General features: G+C 38.3%; 1 protein-coding gene across 2 annotated transcripts in view; it reads left to right on the top strand.

The window, feature by feature from the left end:
* The first annotated feature begins 1,033 nt into the window (after positions 1-1,033).
* The window catches only part of HHIP (hedgehog interacting protein), an 87,307-nt gene continuing 71,003 nt past the window's right edge, over positions 1,034-17,337 (top strand). For both annotated transcript variants that reach the window (XM_061191633.1, XM_061191632.1), the window contains exons 1-4: positions 1,034-1,343; positions 7,062-7,254; positions 13,195-13,351; positions 14,052-14,253. In XM_061191633.1, the coding sequence (XP_061047616.1) occupies positions 1,065-1,343; positions 7,062-7,254; positions 13,195-13,351; positions 14,052-14,253 (831 nt within the window). In that variant the 5' untranslated portion in view covers positions 1,034-1,064. The remainder of the gene's footprint in view (positions 1,344-7,061; positions 7,255-13,194; positions 13,352-14,051; positions 14,254-17,337) is intronic.

Genomic DNA, 17,337 nt, shown 5'->3' with positions numbered 1-17,337 from the left:
TCCCGCCAACTCCAGCCCACACGGTTCATCTTCCCTCCAGGGAGAGGCGCGGACCGGGACCGGGGCAGGGGAGGCCCTGGAAGGGTGCCCCCCCCCCCTCTTCTCGCCTCCCGCAGCCCTCTCTTACTCACTTTTTCTCGGCGCCTCAGCTCGGCCGCCTCACGCCCGGGGTCGTACGGAGGGGCTGCGCGAGGAGCGAGGAGCGGACGGGGAGCCACCGGGCCGCGCCCCAGTCCCAGGCGGGCCGGCCGGGGGACCAGGGCCGTGCACGCCCCCACCCGGACGGCGCGGCCGAGCGGGCGCGCGGCATCCCGCGCCCTCCAGGCCGGCTCCCAGGACTCCGCCGGACCCTCCCCCTCCGCCCGCCGCCGCGGCCCGCGGCCCCTCCCCACCGCACCCCGGAGGCCGCCGGGGCCGCCCCCTCCTCTCCCCCCAACCCGGGCGGGGGCGCGCGAGCAGCGGTGACGTCAAGGGGCGCGCGGTGGCAGCACCTCCCCGCGCGCTAGTTAAAAAGAAGAAGAAAAGAGGGAACGAAACATGAGAGGCTGTGTGAGAAGCTGCAGCCGCCGGCAGAGGAGACCTCAGCATCATCTAGAGCCCAGCGCTGGCCCTGCCTCCGCCTGCCCCGCCGCCGCCGCCGCCGTTTCTGTTCCTGCTACTACTGTCTCACCTAAACAACTCCCGTTACACGGACAAGTGAACCTCTGTGGCCGTCTTCTCCTCCTCTTCTACCTCCTCCTCTTCCAACTCCTTCTCTTCCTCCCAGCCCTCAGCCGCAGCAGAAAGCCCCCCACCCAACTGACACTGGCACCACCGCAAACGGTGTCAACCGCACTTTATCTCGGTCCTCGGGCTCCCCTGAGGCATTGGGCCCATCGCCTCGTCTTTTATTTTTTGCAAAGTTGCATCGCTCTACATCTTCTCGGCCCCGCCACCTCTCTCTGCCTCTCGAGTGTCCTGCCGCCCCGCAGCCTCCTCCTGGAGCTGCGCCCTAGTGCCCCTGCTGGGCAGTGGCCTTCCCCCCCCATCCTCCCGCGCCCAGCCCCTGCCGCGCGGGGCAGGCGATGCTGAAGATGCTCTCTTTTAAGCTGCTGCTGTTAGCCGTGGCTCTGGGCTTCTTTGAAGGAGATGCTAAGTTTGGGGAAAGAAGCGAAGGGAGCGGAGCGAGGAGGAGAAGGTGCCTGAATGGGAACCCTCCGAAGCGCCTGAAAAGGAGAGATAGGCGGATGATGTCCCAGCTGGAGCTGCTGAGTGGGGGAGAGATGCTGTGCGGTGGCTTCTACCCTCGGCTGTCCTGCTGCCTGCGGAGTGACAGCCCCGGGCTGGGGCGCCTGGATAGCAAGGTAGGCACGCACCCGCCTCGCAGCTGCGAGATTGGCATACTGGCTGGGTGGGGTGCCTTGTGGCTCTGGCAATGCTGGTGACTGGAAGAGGGGCGAAACTTCTGTGGGGAGTTCTTTTTGATAACTTTCCTAAAGCGCTAGCGTGATTCGTTTGTGTGGTCCTCTGGGGTGCGCAGATACCTCCCTCCGCCCCCAAGAGTCCCCGGTCGGGATGCTGTGCAAATCTGCCTGTCTCAGAAAAGAGAAGCTTCTGTGGTACCCGCATTCTGGGCTGGGTAAATATTTTATAAGAATCGCGATTAACTGTGTTTTGGATCGAATCGGGCATTGGTTGCGGTAAAACTGTAAATGAAGGTGGCTGTGGTTTCTGGTTTATTTTTCTAGGGTAAAAAGATTTGTGCAGTTTTCTCCACGTGCTCGGTTAGAGAGAGGATTGAATCGTAAAGGATGTTGAAGCACGGTTGGTTTATGATCCCCAGCCCCGTCAGAGGGGGGGTGTCTTGCATTACAGTAGTTAAACAGCGAAAAGGAACTCCTGGTACTCCAGTTTAGAACCCCAAAATTGGCGAAAGATTTTGCTGGGGCATGTTTATCACGTAAAACCGAGGCGATTCTCCTCCTGTCACGTTTTGTAACATTATAAATTCGGGTTTTCAATGGTAGTTAGTTGTCTAGGAAGATCTTCTCCAGAAACTTGTTTTAGGGGTAATGGCATTTACATTTTCCCGATGTTAATAAGTTTAAACAAATATGAAAAGAGTGTTGGTTGGGTGTAAAGACATGCTTATATTTGAGTTTGCAACAACTTTCTTGCCCTGGGTTGCAGTAATGTGTGTTCTCTACTGCATTCCAAGGAAAGACTCCGGGGATCAGTCATTAACAATCCCTGCGCGTGAAATAAACAATCAGGTGTCTTTGCCCCCCCTCCTCGCTTCCCCCATTTTAGGTTTAATTAAGAATTCCTCTGTTACAACACTGCAGTTGTCAAGGTCTGAGAGACTCTTGGAAAACTTGTGCTTCAGTCTTGCTGGCCCAGGCATTAAAAAAAAAAAAAAAAAAAAACCCAGGCTGAATCTAATTTTTATGCTCAGTTCACGGTAGATTTCACTCTATTCTCATGTAAACAGCTCCTACGAATCAACATATGTGTCTGGGTGGTATCTCTCACTTTGTTTTGTAACAAAAAGCCATATTGCATCATTTAATTTGCTCAAGTCATGCAAATAGGAAAAAATCAATAGGACAAAAAGGGGTCGACTTATCCTCCTCCCCACTAAACTGCTGCCCACACACAGAGTCCTGTTGCTTATGGCAAAAGAATAACAACAACACCATTGTGTTTGTTAGTTGGTTCACTAATGGGTGAAACTAGAGAACATCATTCTCTTTCAGTCCCCAGCTCTGTCCAAATGTTCATGCCTTTTGAGGGAGCATTTGTCCAACTCCCTCTATTCCCAGCTGAGTGAGAACTGTCTTGCTGCAGGTTTTCAGCTGTAACTCTCTCTTTATTCTTACCACATGCAGCAGTAGCCTGAGATTCAAGGAACAGATATTCCAGCATTTTGTTCCAAACAATGTCATTAAGCTCCTGTGTTGTAATTGAATTAAAGTACAAAATCGCTACATTCACATCAGCTCCAGGGTTTTTACCAGGAGCCGGACAGAACCAGGAAATTGAGAGAAAGGATTCGAAATATTTGGCATTAAGCCTCCCCGTGTGCAATATACGCTATGAATATACCAATGATCCGAAGACCCCTGCAATACTGAACTCTTCCAGGTACAGGAGGAGTGAAAACTTTTTCTTAACTAAATGTAGTGGGGATCTGGGGGTGGGGGGGCACTGAGACTGAGGGGAGTTATAACCCTTAAGAGAAGTTATATAAATTTTTTTAAAGAAATCATTCTTTAGGAATCATTCTGCCACGTTAGCTATCCACATTCCTTTCCGTTTTATGTGCTTCCAATCTCCAACAAACCCCTACTCATTTGGAAAACGTGTCTGAATTAAATTTGGTACACTAGACTTTGCTGGTTCCATTACGAGTGGTTTATAAACCAACAGTACTCAAATTGTTCCAATCAGGGATTTGATATAGTTATGCATATGCATTCTTGACCCATGTTAGTTCTCAAGTTTTAATAGTTTTTAAAACATGTTATTTTATAATAAACTTCAGTGTTTCCCTTTTTTCCCCCTAAGCCTTCCTGGCTTATAATATATGTTAGGGTCTTATTTCATAATGTGTGTGCAGGAGAGATGATGGCTATTTGAAAGGGCCCTTTTTTGTTCATGAAAAAAAAAAATTTTCCCCAGAAAGATTTCTGCAACTTTTCAAGAAACTACAGGAGTAGCTTTTTCCTAAGTGAAGAAACTTCATAGACAAATAGATAGTAGCAAACTGGGTAGAATATTGATCATGCTTAGCTGTGCGATTAAGTCCAGTTTCCAGGCTAACCCATTTTCTTTAATATGTAATGAACTATTGAATGTAATTGAGTTCAATTCTTTAGCCATGGTATTATTCTTCTAAGTTATTCTGTATTTGCATTTCTTTGTATATTTTAATAGTTTTGTGTACTGTAACGAGATGGTTAACTACTGTTACAAATAAGTACTGCGAATATCTGGGAAGTTATATTGTCTTAGCAATATTTTTGCAGCTCCTAAATACAAGATGCTAAAAGGATCTAATTCCCATTAGCCAAATTGAATCTGCAGCCAAATGAAATACCCCCATTTCTAAAACTTAACTTGTAGCCACAGAGGCATAGAAGCTCTCTCTACCTTGGGTGGTTTCACAGCCAAAGCTGTCAAGGAATGGGTGAAAAGTAATTGTTTTCAAGTGTGCCCTTTTACAATCATTTGTTTGCTCTGGCTCTTTCAGGGACAAAGGCTATTGTTGAACACATCCAACTAAACAAATAACTCATCCTGGGGTCCCTTTAACAGCTGCCTTAGTACAATGATCTATTTACATATTAGCCTAAAATTGAAACTGAACTCTTTAATGACATAATCCAGCACTACAGTCCAGAGAGGCATGTGTTCTACCCAACAGCTGAACAACCTTGTAGGCATATGAGTTTTAGAAATAACTTTTTGTGTACCAAGTGATCTTAAGGCGTCATCTTAATATACTGTCCTGTATTTTCTCCTTTTGTCCCCTCATCGAACCCATGTGGGTGCCTTTTTATCCTCTCTGTTTAGTTACTTGATAAATAAAGAGACATACAGAAGGTCTCTGTCACCCATTTTACTATTTGTTGATAAACTGTAGTTGTAGGCCACGCTTCACTGTGTATTCCAGGATTTATCTTACCTTCCTTGTATGGATTTTACTTTCATGTGGCTGAAGATTAGAGGATGACCTGCCAGATGTTATAAATTAGTCAGCAACAGCCACAATCATTACTAGGCACACTGTAATAATGATTCGAAGTTTTACATGATTTCCAAAGTATATTTAGTTTAAACCGCTATAATTTGATGGTTTCATATATGGCTTTTAAAAATTGAAACAGGATATTAGCTTAAATTTCTTCTTAAGATTGATGACATTGTCAGACATAAAGTTAAGGACCTGTATAGACACAGACACTTAGGCAAAAAAGAAGAAAAAAATACCCTACACACAGCAGCACTCATCTGTCTAAAACAGCGCTGCAGCTTGGGCTGAGTCAGTTTAATTGACTTCAGTAAGACTATTGGTTCATTGAAACCAAAGCCAGAATGATGGCTCTATCTATCTTCAAATAGGTATTTACACTGCAGACCTCACACAGAGCAAAATGTTACCATCCTGCTGGGTTGGAACAGCATGAAACTTTACAAAGAATAATATTATACTTGATTTCAGATAATTTATTGAATCCTATTTCTGCACTTTTGATGAGAGATCTTGTGGCCAGGACACATTCCAAAAATTGTAAAAGACAGAATTCTTGAGGCCCTAAAATCAAGCTCTTCCTGGATAGCAGCTGGGAGAGTATATGGGGATCATTTTGTTTCAGCTATAAAAAAATCTAAGCATGCATGTTCTCCATAAAACCAAAGGTAATTACATTCCAGTTTTTCAGCCAGCAAAAGCGGTGGCTTCAGCATCCTGCAGTTGTTTTGTTCTTAGTGGACTGCCGTATGATAAACAAACAGGACAAAGTTGAACAGTATTAATATTGAATAGATCTGGTGAGGTCTGCCAGAGTATGGACAACAAAAGACATTTAAAACATTCTTGGAATGCAAATTCTAAGTGTCTGGTGTATGTTTCCCCTTAGAAAACTTTAACCATTTAAGCCATTGTCATTTAAATAAATTGATAAAAATCAAAATGCAAACATAATTGTGATTAATAATAACTTTTCTGAATATTGTAGATAGTTACGACTCATCATATTTATACACATATATTTTTTTTCCGAAACAGGGTAGCTTCTATTGGACTTTTAAAATTTCAGCATGCCTTGTATTCAACAATTTTTTTTAGTTGCTTTGCTCTTTCAGATCCAAATTTTGTGATCACTTAGAATATCTTTATCCTAAAAAATAGAAGCCATATGATTCACTCAATTTACTCAAATTAGAATCTCAACTGAAGAATGAAATATTTGCTTTAAGCAGTGATCTAGAGTTTAAAATGTTAATTTCAGTTCATAGTTCTAAAGAAATAAGTATAAACATAGTTATATAAACTGGGAAAACATAAAATTCAATCCCATTATGGTGTTTTTTAACACCATATGGTGTTTTTTAATATGAAAAATCAATGCTTAATTTAGACAGCACTACATTTCACATCTCAATTATTGTGCTGATATTCTATATTTATATTTATTAGAGGAGGTCCTGAAGTCAGTTTTTTAAAGTTAGTACTAGACACTGAAACCTATTTTATCTGCAAATTACTAACCTCAATGAATCAGTAACTCTCAAACTAGTCTTATTGATATAAAAGACATAATAATACTGTATAAACAAAGATAAAAGTATGCCCTTTTTCATTGAAACTCACTAAATACTATACAAAATCACTTTTATTAAACTCTTGTGTTTTTCGTGCATAAAACTAGTTAGAAAATGTTTCCTGGCTAAAATACAATGAATAATAAAAATTGGTCTTAAACCTGTTTGACTCGGCTTCAGGTATTATTTTTATAGAACATGAAAGGGCGAAATTTCCCCCACTTTAGAAAACTTTCCCTATGCAATCTGTATATTGAAAATTAATTAAAATGAGAACAATGTAATTCAAGTAATATCTTTGAGAATGTCGTTAGGAATTTCAGGAGTGAAATAGATTTTTACCCAAGACACAAATAAGCCATGTCTTAAAAGTTGCTTTACATACAGTTGTATAAAGGTATTTGGAGTTTTAAAGTTAAATTATCAGTCAGTGTAGACTTTGAGGCAGCGTAAGAAAAAGGGTTAAAGAATCTATATATAATTGTCATTTAATTTTTCACACCTGAAGGACAGATAAACAGACTTGGATTTGCAAGAGTAAGAAGCATGTCTGTGCCTCCCTACCCTTTGCGCTCCCATCCCAACCCAAGAGACTGCACTTGTGTCCTTATAAAGACATACTGTATTGTGACTTGGTGATTCTCTGCAGACAACAGCTAAATGACACTTTTCTCTTTCCATGATGACCAAAAAACATAACTAAACCTAACTTCATGGAACTAAAAAGAAGTTTGTTTCTGATTTATGGCTTTCAGATGTTTTCTGTTACCAACAACACAGAATGCGGGAAGTTACTGGAGGAAATCAAATGTGCACTTTGCTCTCCACATTCTCAGAGCCTGTTCTACTCACCTGAGACAGAATCCTTGGAAAGAGACCTGGCACTTCCCCTGCTCTGCAAAGACTATTGCAAAGAATTCTTTTATACTTGCCGAGGCCATGTTCCAGGTAAAAAAAAAAAAAAAAAGATACATTAAATCAACTACTGCAGAATAGCTTTCCAAGATACCTGTTCCTAAATGCTTGCTTAGGAGAGTATAAAATTTATCTGCCTTTCACAGTATCTATTTTTACCTCATAATTAACTGTTCAAACTTGGAACATTTTATTGCTGCTAAAATTGCTGCTGTCATTTCAGCCTACAAACAATACATTGTTTTGTTGAAGGGTTTAACATTTCTTGTTAAATAGATAATACAGTTGGTAATCTTTACACATGCTGGATTATCAGCACAAATTTCTTGTTGGTGTCTTTAGTCATCAGCGTTGATATCAAGACGGCTTCCCCTTCTACACAGCTGATACATAAGTGCAGATTGTCCACCGACTTTTAAGGTATTTCCTTAAATAAAATATAATTCAAAAGGCCCCCAAAAGTAACACCTTACAAAGCACTTTCATATATAATGACTAATTTGCTCCTCATAAACCCTGTGAGGTAGATAGGAAAGGTCTGGTCATTTCCATTTGACAGATGAGGAAAACTGAGCCTCAGGAGAAGTTAAATGCCGTAACCAAACTTGTACAATGAGAAAGTGATAGGCTAAAAGAAGTTCAAGTTCTTATGCTTATAATGTCCCAGATATACCTGGTCACTATCGTCTTTTGGACCCTAATAAACATATAGGTTCTTGGGCATTGATTAATTTTACCATCAGAAGCTTGTAAACCTTGATGGTTGTTGCTTTAGGTTGGAAGATTCAACACAGAGGTAGAAACGAATTTAACGAGACCGATTCTGTTTAGTTAGGCAGTGTCACACACAAACAAATCTACTGAAACTAACAGTTTATAAAACTCAATAGCGCTGAAGGACAAGACAAGCTTTAAGAACTGTAGGATGCACTTGGAGAATTTTTTTTAACTGCTATGCACATTTTACTTTTTTCTCTGACCCAGAGAAGTGTAGATTTTTGTATTTTTTATAGACCTCTCTTAATAGCCTAAGAAAACATTTTGACTAGGGTTGCTTGCTTCCTTTGGTGTACCATAACAAGTATCTAAACCCATTCAATGTGAAAATATTATTATTGTTTTTTTAAACTACAGCCATGTTTCTAAGGCTTTCCTTAAACCAGCTGTTTCTTTCTCTTTATCACATTCTCCAAAGCAAAGTAGAATAGGTCACGGTTGCCTAGCTGGCCTGCCGAGAAGCGATAACAGATTAGGTCCCATAAAGTTTTGCTGCAAATTTCCAGTCTGGAAGGTTTGCCTTTACCACTATAAATTGAAAATGGTATTGACAGCGGGCATTTTTATCTACCTTTATCTACTTGCGATAAATACCACCAGGCTGGAATTAGAGACTCATCTGTGGGGTGCTTCCTATATTTGAAGTTATTTTAGCTTCCAGAACAAACAACAAAAAGCAATATCCACTGAAAGAGAGAGCACAGCAAACAACTCAGGAGCCAGAGCTGCAAGCACCTCACTCCCCAGATCAACATATGTGGTGACGAATGACAAATTTATTTTTCTACAAAGTTTGTATATATGTAAAACTGCTGAAGTGCATCAAGATGTCAAGTGCTTTTGGTGGCCACCCAGGCTGCCTTGAAAGATAACCAGATGAAAGCTCCACTCCAGTGGTGGGTGGAGCAACAAGGGTACTTTTCAGGGCCAGGCCAGCAGGCTTTAGCAGCGAGCAGAGGGGGCTTCCTCTGCATCCATCAAATGCTAATAATTGCTCTAAATACTTGTCCCAAAAGTGAGCTGTAATAACACACTCTTTGTGTTACTTAGGTTGATCAATTTGTTAGCCAGACTGATCCTTGGCACGTAGGTTACCATTTCCTAAAGTGTGATGAATCAGATGATAATCCTCCCCTCAGCCCTGGCCCCCAGCACAGAAGGCTCTTTAGAATTCTAGAACGCTCGTTTTTCAGAAATTACTCAAAATTTGTAATAATTTCACCTTCTTAAGTCTATTTAATGACATGGATTGCTTTTCTCCGAAGTTCGAAATTGTGAAAAACAGCTACTTTGTGATTTCTTTTATTTATTTATTTTTTTTTACTATCCTCATTGTTAGCCTCATCTTTCTGCAAATCAAAACCATGAAGAGGAAGGGACCTTAAGGGTTGTAGTTTGCTAAGAGAAGGGAACTGCTGAAAGGGGTTGAAAGAGAGAAAATAATTCTAGAGACATCTTCATTTCTTCCCCCACTGCCCAATATGTAAAGAATTAAACACATAAACGGTCTATCCCTTTGCTTCACCCTCTTGGCTTTAAGAAAGTGCCACTCACTTTGGGATACACGTATACCTGAAAGACAGCTACTCTCTAGAAACTTTAATTCAGAAACATTCATGGTCTGCTTATCTCCACAAAAATAAAAAGAAGGAAGTTAAAAATCACGACAGTGAGGATACACTAGAGTTTTATTAATCATAATATTCTCCTGTTGTGACTTTACTTAGGGAGATAAACTCTTAAAACTTCTTAAAAAATACCCAAATTTCATTTAAAAAAACCCACAGGAACTCTTTTCTCAATACCATGGGTCTCGTCTTTTGCCTGAATTACGATGAACAGAGGAGATGCTTTGCTGTTCACTAAATGATGGCCTAATAAATACCCTCTGTGGAAAGGATAGGAAAGGACATCTCTGGGCCTTGCTTCTCCCTTTATACTTGTTATCATAGTGATTTTTATCACTCTTGGACCATCATATCTCAGCTGTAGGTTATGGTAGTGTGAAATATCTGTCTGTACACAATTAGTTCAGTTGGTTTAATCCCATTGCTAAAGAGGCCAAGGTCAAGAATTTGATTCCACTGAGTTTCTCGAGTCCACAGCCACTCCTGACCCAGTCAGATATCTTACACGTGTGTCTCATTAGTGCCCAAGAGAGCAAACCAGAGCGGATATATGAATACACCAAAGTCTACTCCCTCTGCTAGAAAATGCTGTCTAGTGCAAGCCTTACAGATGGTAGGGTTTTTCCATTTTTTCCTTATCATGATGAACAACATATATAATGAGGAAAAAATAACTTTTCTGTAGCATACATGCTCAGTGAAAAGCTAGAGCTTAGAAAACTGCACAGAGAATATTTATTTACATGTCAGTACTTTATAGGGTGCTTTGTGGTATAGTAGGACTGGGTTTATGATCCAGGAGAAGAGTTACAGTACCAAAACATTTGATAAATTATCAGGAGTTGTAAAAAAATTACAGCTGCTGGAATCATCAGTGTACTTCCATTGTTAGTGGACTTCATCATATTATGATGATCCAGGGTGAGCTGCACACCTTCAGTAAAATACTCTTCAGTGTTTCCTTCCAAACAGAAGGGTACCATTCGGTAAATTATATCTTCCCTGGCAATAAATGTTAGCCCCATGTCCTGAAACCAGATCTCTTTTAGTTCTTCACAGGAAAATATATCTTACTCATCCCTGCTTATAAAATCGGGTCATTTAAGGTAAAGTACTAACAAAAGTATTAGATGTTTCAATTCAAAGTAACATAATTGTCAGAAAAATGCCCATATTTTTATGTAAAAGTCTTCTGAGTTGGCTCCCTTCTTCCCACTTAGTTTGTTCAGTTTGTCTCAATACTGTAAAAAGCTCGGAATAATTCATTGTTAACATTCTGGTTTTGTTTTGTTTTGTTTTGTTTAATTTGCTAAGAGAGCATAGTATCTCTGGAGCGACAGAGTTTATGAATCTGTACTCATTCATCTTCAGATGTTCCATTTGAAAATGATTTCTCATTTCCTCATGTTTGTCCCCAGCTAATAATTCCTTATAAAATGGAATTAGCCACCGGCATTGTTCATTAATTTCCCCTTAAGATGGTATTGGTTTGCAGACTGCTGGAAAAGAGATATTTTTTTAAAAAGCAAACTCAAAATGCCCTCTGAATTGCACTTTGGAATTTTTCTGTGACCCCTGCAGGCAAATAATCACATTAAAACAAAAGTTCTCCTTCACACATTCAGTTTTAAATAGATCCATAGTATGACAGTCTTCCCGCATGCATCAGATTGACATGGAGAACTCCCTGCCTGAAGGTAAATATATATATATACATATCTATATATATTTATATATAAAACACCTAGCCCCCAAAAACTTCTAGCCCCAAACTGTGAAAAGTCTGATTTAGCAACGCAGTTTTCCTTCTCTTCTTTTTACCTCAAACAGAATTATTTCACACTACCGGGCAGTTTTCATCTGATGCTTAGCCATTAAAGAATGGAGGAGAAAAGTTATCTTTTGCAAACAGTGAATTGCTGAAGATGAGTAAAAGCTGTTTCAGCCGTCATTCCTCTCCCCAATTTCTAATCCCTGGATTTTTTCAAAGAAAGATAACCTCCTCCCCAGCTGACAGCCTCCTTGCCTCCTCCCCAGCTGACAGCCTCCTTGCCTCCTTATTCTGCCCACCTCCCCCACAACACACACACACACACCCAAGGACATCTGCTTTTACTTGCCAGTTTCCCAAAGACAAGATGTTTCCCAGTAGTTGAGTCAGATATTGGCCTTGAAGAGTCTGTCTCAGAAATTTAGGGGTGATCCATTTCACCCAAAAGTTAGGTCAAAATGTATATTATGTTTTAACCATTTGGGACCCACGGATTCCAAGATTAGCTTTAGGTCTGAGGGGACCTAGGTCAAGCTCACAGAAAATCAACTTTTTAAGGTCTTTCATGTTCCATTGATGCGCCTCACTTGGTTGTCCCCAAATTCTTGTTCTTGCAAATCCTTGCAAACTTGCATCCATTATACAACTTCTAAACCTCACCTGAGTTACCAGGTGCCTTTGTTACAAAACTGATTGGGAGTACAATAATCTAATTTGTTAGGTAAAAATCAAGACCTTGAGCATAATTAAAGGTATGAAACCAGAAGCAGGAATTTGGGACATCATATAAAGTCAACTCTGATAGCAGCATCATATTTTAATAGCAAAATCATCAGAATATGGAAGTGAATCTGATTAATTAATATGCCCTCCCCCCCAATAAAAACCTACCTTATTAATTCAAATTGTAAAAGTAATGTCAAAATTTTTTTGTAATAGGATCTTCTTTCTTATTCAACTTTTTATTTGATAAAAATTCTTAATATGTAAGAAATGAAAAAAAAAGGTCTTTCAGATCCTTTTAAGTCTACTCTGCATTTTTGTTTTGGCTCGTTTTAATATTTTTTTCATTGAGAGGTAGTATGTCAGCTATTCTGCTTGAGAATATTGAAAGGATATTTTAAAGAAAATTTTTGTATTACAAAATAATCATTGTCTCCAGTAAGTGAGCAAGAAAAAGGCACTAACACATTTGAATATAGAGGCTCTGTTACTGGCATCAATTCATTGCTTGATCATTGCAGGGAGTCAGTCATTTACTGTAGCATATAATGAATGACCTTGGGATAGTAACTAGATTTATTATTTAATCATATATGAGTGACAATACAATAAGAATTGTAAAATGACCCAAACTGGCTCCCGATGGTCTATCTCTTTCCTGATCGCAATTTGTTCTTCTTAGGAAGTTAATAGTACTGTGGGGAAAAAGTGCTGAATAGTAATCAGATGAGCTTGAAAGTACAACATATAGTAACCAGGGAGGCTTGAAAATAGAGTCAATGCAATAACGAGATTAATGCTGTGTTCGTATCAATTCTGTTTCATATGAGCCTTTTAAGACATCCAACACAATATCATTTCACTTTTACTGCAATTTTTAAATTTTGGTTAAAAAAGAAATGGAAATCCCAAGCCAAAAAATATGTTCTTCTTTCCTTTTGTTTTTTGTCTATATACTTCCCTAGAATATTCATATAGTTCCTAAAAAATTCTTTACCTATATTTTGTCTTTCAAATGAGATGTTTTTACCATGACACTAAATATTTCTAAGGCGTCCTTTTACATTTTTAAAGGTTTCCTTCAAACTACTGCTGATGAGTTTTGCTTTTACTATGCAAGAAAAGATGGTGGCTTGTGCTTTCCAGATTTCCCAAGAAAACAAATCAGGGGACCAGCATCTAACTACTTGGACCAGATGGAAGAATACGACAAAGTGGAAGAGATCAGCAGGTTCATAAAGATAAATGTTCTTTAATCTTAAAAAAAAAAAAAAAGAAAGAAAAAACCCGACAAGTCTTGTGGTTTTAACAATGAGTCAACTGGCTATGCTCATGTCCAGCAGCTATATCCTCCAGATGCTTTTTGTTTTCTTTTTGGTAGTTTGCTTCTCTAAAATCATATTTGCTTAAATGCTTTTAATGCTGAGACTACTAATCTTCTGTTATGAGCTTGGCTTCTCTCTGATTCATGGGAATTTTATGAGTATAGTTTTAAACTTGAATTTTATGATAGTTGTTAGCTTATGGCACTGTGGAAACATTCAGCACAATTATTAGTAGCAAACCAGAGTTTTATAAATAGATCTTAGAACTTTCTCTCTGAATGCCTTTCTGTAAGGTTTAATTATTATGAGTAAAGTCAGTTTTAATTAGAGTCGCTGAAAGATGAGATAGTGAGCTTGTGAAATTTTAAAATACATATGTGTTTTGATTCTCTCCTTTACTTCCTAATAGAAGGCTTTTTTGGTTTTTTTTGTTTTTTTCATTGAAAAGAATTTAAAAGAATCAGAGTGTGACCTTGGGTTAGCAGTCCTTCGTGATTATCAAAACCGTTGATTCCTAGAGGAAATATATTTTGAAAAGGATGCTAAGTGCATCCCTTACCTCCTTCATCTCAAGAAAAGCTTACTGGTTTTCTTTAATTTGTTTAGAAAGCACAAACACAACTGCTTCTGTATTCAGGAGGTTGTGAGTGGGCTGCGCCAGCCCGTCAGCGCCCTGCATAGTGGGGATGGCTCACACCGTCTCTTCATTCTGGAAAAAGAAGGTTACGTGAAGATACTTACCCCTGAAGGAGAAATTTTCAAGGAGCCTTATTTGGACATTCACAAACTTGTTCAAAGTGGAATAAAGGTTGGCTTTTTAAATTTTATTTATCTTTGCTCTGGCTATGTTAATTTTATTTTAGTGTTCTCCTCACTAAAGGTATTTCTTTGTAATAAAAGAAATAATATAGGAGAAAATAAGGAGACAACATAAGGGAACAATAATTATGGCAACTAAATCAGGACAATGACATTAAATTTTTAATGTGATTTGGTGACTATTAAGCAGTGCAATCAGATTGATATTTTTGACATGGTTTCCCTATGTAATTTACATACTTAAAATAATTATTGGTTTTATAAAGTATTTGTTTAAATATTGTTTCACAGGCATTAGAATTGTATATCAGCATTTGCTAGCAGAAACAAAGAGGTCTTTGGGTTACTTTGGCAATTGCAAATCATTCTTTTACCGCATCTGTGTTCGAGTCTGTGTCATAAAAAATGCTACTTATACTGTGATTTCCTTGTACAATATTTTTACAGGTAAGTCAGATATTTTTATCTATAATTAGCCACCTTTATAATATATAAGCACATCTATTGCCTTCTTTCCCACTTCTCCAATTTGAATTCTCATGTTCAAATAATCTAGTAGGTATATAAATAAAATTATTGTCAAGTTTATTTCACAAGAGAGTAACACAGTACAATATTAGCAGTACTAAGCTATAAGGCAAATTGTGGCATTCTAAATTATGACATTTAACAGCTCATGACCGTTTTAGAATGAAAGGAATTAAGTATGATTGGGGAAGAACTGGTTATCTTTTTCTAAACTGGAAAAAAAGAATCAAAGGAGGATTTTTACTCTGCTACTCATATCGAAATAAGCTCCTCTTTGCTTTGTTAAGCTCTATTCAAAGGTAAGAACATCAAAACCAGCAGAAACAAATCAGAAAAAAATATAAATATATTCCTGATATCTATCTATTCAATATCTACCACATGAAATAATTAGGGTGACTCAGTTAGAGCACAGAGAATACCTATTGTTGGGACCACCCAGCCTCAAGGCCATGTTGTGACAGCATCACCAAGACATACTGCATAAGAGAAGTATTTTATGGTACTTGTGGTCCTTTAAGGAAAAGGACTTTGGCAGAAAGACACAGATCATTTGGAAAAGCTGTTTAAATCAGTAGTTTCAACTTTCTCCCAATAAAATTTTTCATTACAATTCACAGCAAATATTCCAAAGTCTCTTAAAATAAAACATTAGTGTTTTGTACATCAGAGTTCAATAAATACATTCTGAAATGTGTTCTGATAACTCATTGCAAGTGGTACCTCATGAGGAAGGAATAAAGATGCAGCAGCAAGTGCATTACTCACTACAAGTGTTTTACTTACCTTGAAAATTAAACATGCTCTCTATAAAATAAAAAATTGGGGAAAGTAAAGTATTTTAAAAATCATCACCTATAATCCCATCAATTAAAGAATATCACTATTAACATTTTGATATACTTTCTTCCAGTTTTTATATTAAAATTAAATGAATTTTTCCTGACTACAAAAGTAACACAGGTCCATATTAATAAATGTGGAAACACAGAAGAACATGTTTTCTTATAGCTTTTTTCCTAAGAAGTGTTAAAATAAAATTGAAATCAAACCATATATACATCTTTTTAGCCTTCTTTTTTCACCTAACAGCATGTCATGAGTATGTTACCAGATTTGGAAACTTTTCTCAAAAACTTAGTTTTTTATCTTTTTTGAGTGTTCCATTTCCTTATTATGAGATATTTAGGAAGACCCCCAGTATTTTCTTTTTATCATTGTAAATAATGTTATTTATCATTCTTGTATATATTATTTAACCTGATCATGGATGATTTCTTTAAAATTCACTGATAGAAAGAGCATTACTGAGTTGAAGGACATATGCCACAATACACATTGCCAATTTGCTCTAAAATTTAATATATCTTTGGGTATTTGAGAGAATAACACATAGTTTTCAAATACCATTTTACTTAAAATGTTGGTATTAAAAATCTGTGTATGATAAAATGTAGGTGAAAGAAATGGGCTCAGAATACTTGAAAACTTTGTTGTAAGAAGGAAAAAACTGATGTTCTTCTTTCTACTTCAATTTAACTGCCTAAAGAATGCCCTGCTTCTATAATTAGAGTTACTTCAGACGCCCTCTTCATTTACACCCATTCATTGGGATATGAATGAAAGTTTATCTTCTCTGACTTTGAGACATCTCAACATGCAGTAAAATTATACAAACTCGGTTATGACAGTGCCGTGATTCTGCAATACGTTCTGCAGGCCTCTAGGAATTCTGCAGAACCCTTTTTGGGCTTCCTTTCCTAGGAGAGCTGCAGGGCTTCTGGGGCTTAAACTTCAGAATCCATTCTTCTACATATGTATTGATAGAATACATATTTCTAAATTAAAGACATATTTCAAAGTGTATATTTTGGATTCCCTTAGTATTTGGCACTAGTGATATCAATAAGATAGGAATCTATCACATGGATATTTGAGTGTATACTGATAAGGGAGTAACAAGACCACATCCTTATCACTTCGAGTAGCTTATACAACAACTGGCCTTTATCTCAGTCTCCAAGGAACTCCTGTCACAAGTCACAGATTGGAAGTGTTAGAAGTGGCTACTGTTGGTTTGATGTGGCGGATGCCAACACATTCATGAGTTGATTAGGATTATGCCATTGATTTTTGTGGTATGCCCCTCAGAGACTTCTGAAGTGAAAACATTATCACAGTTACTTCACAGGCATTTTTCAGGCTTCTTGATATGTGAATAGTTAGTTGTTCATGTTAGTGTACAGTTAGTGTATTCTGTGTTTGTCAATGATCATTTTGCATTAATAATGCAAATAGGAATTTTCATAAATTATTATGCATATCATTTCTCTCGTCTTTTAGTTTTAAAAATCCTAAGAGAGGGAATAAAGCTGTTTTAACAGACCAAAGTATTGATTGCAATTTTCAAATCACAGAATTAATAATGTATATGAAACCCAACCTTGGTATGTTTGAAATAAATACAGGACAAACCACAGTGATGATCCCCCCCGGGATATTAATTAATGACCAGTATGAGTATATTAAATCAGACATAAAGAGG

The sequence above is a fragment of the Eubalaena glacialis genome, chromosome 5 (assembly GCF_028564815.1).
Source record: "Eubalaena glacialis isolate mEubGla1 chromosome 5, mEubGla1.1.hap2.+ XY, whole genome shotgun sequence".
NCBI classification, from domain to species: domain Eukaryota; kingdom Metazoa; phylum Chordata; class Mammalia; order Artiodactyla; family Balaenidae; genus Eubalaena; species Eubalaena glacialis.
This window is presented reverse-complemented; position numbering and strand designations above follow the sequence as displayed.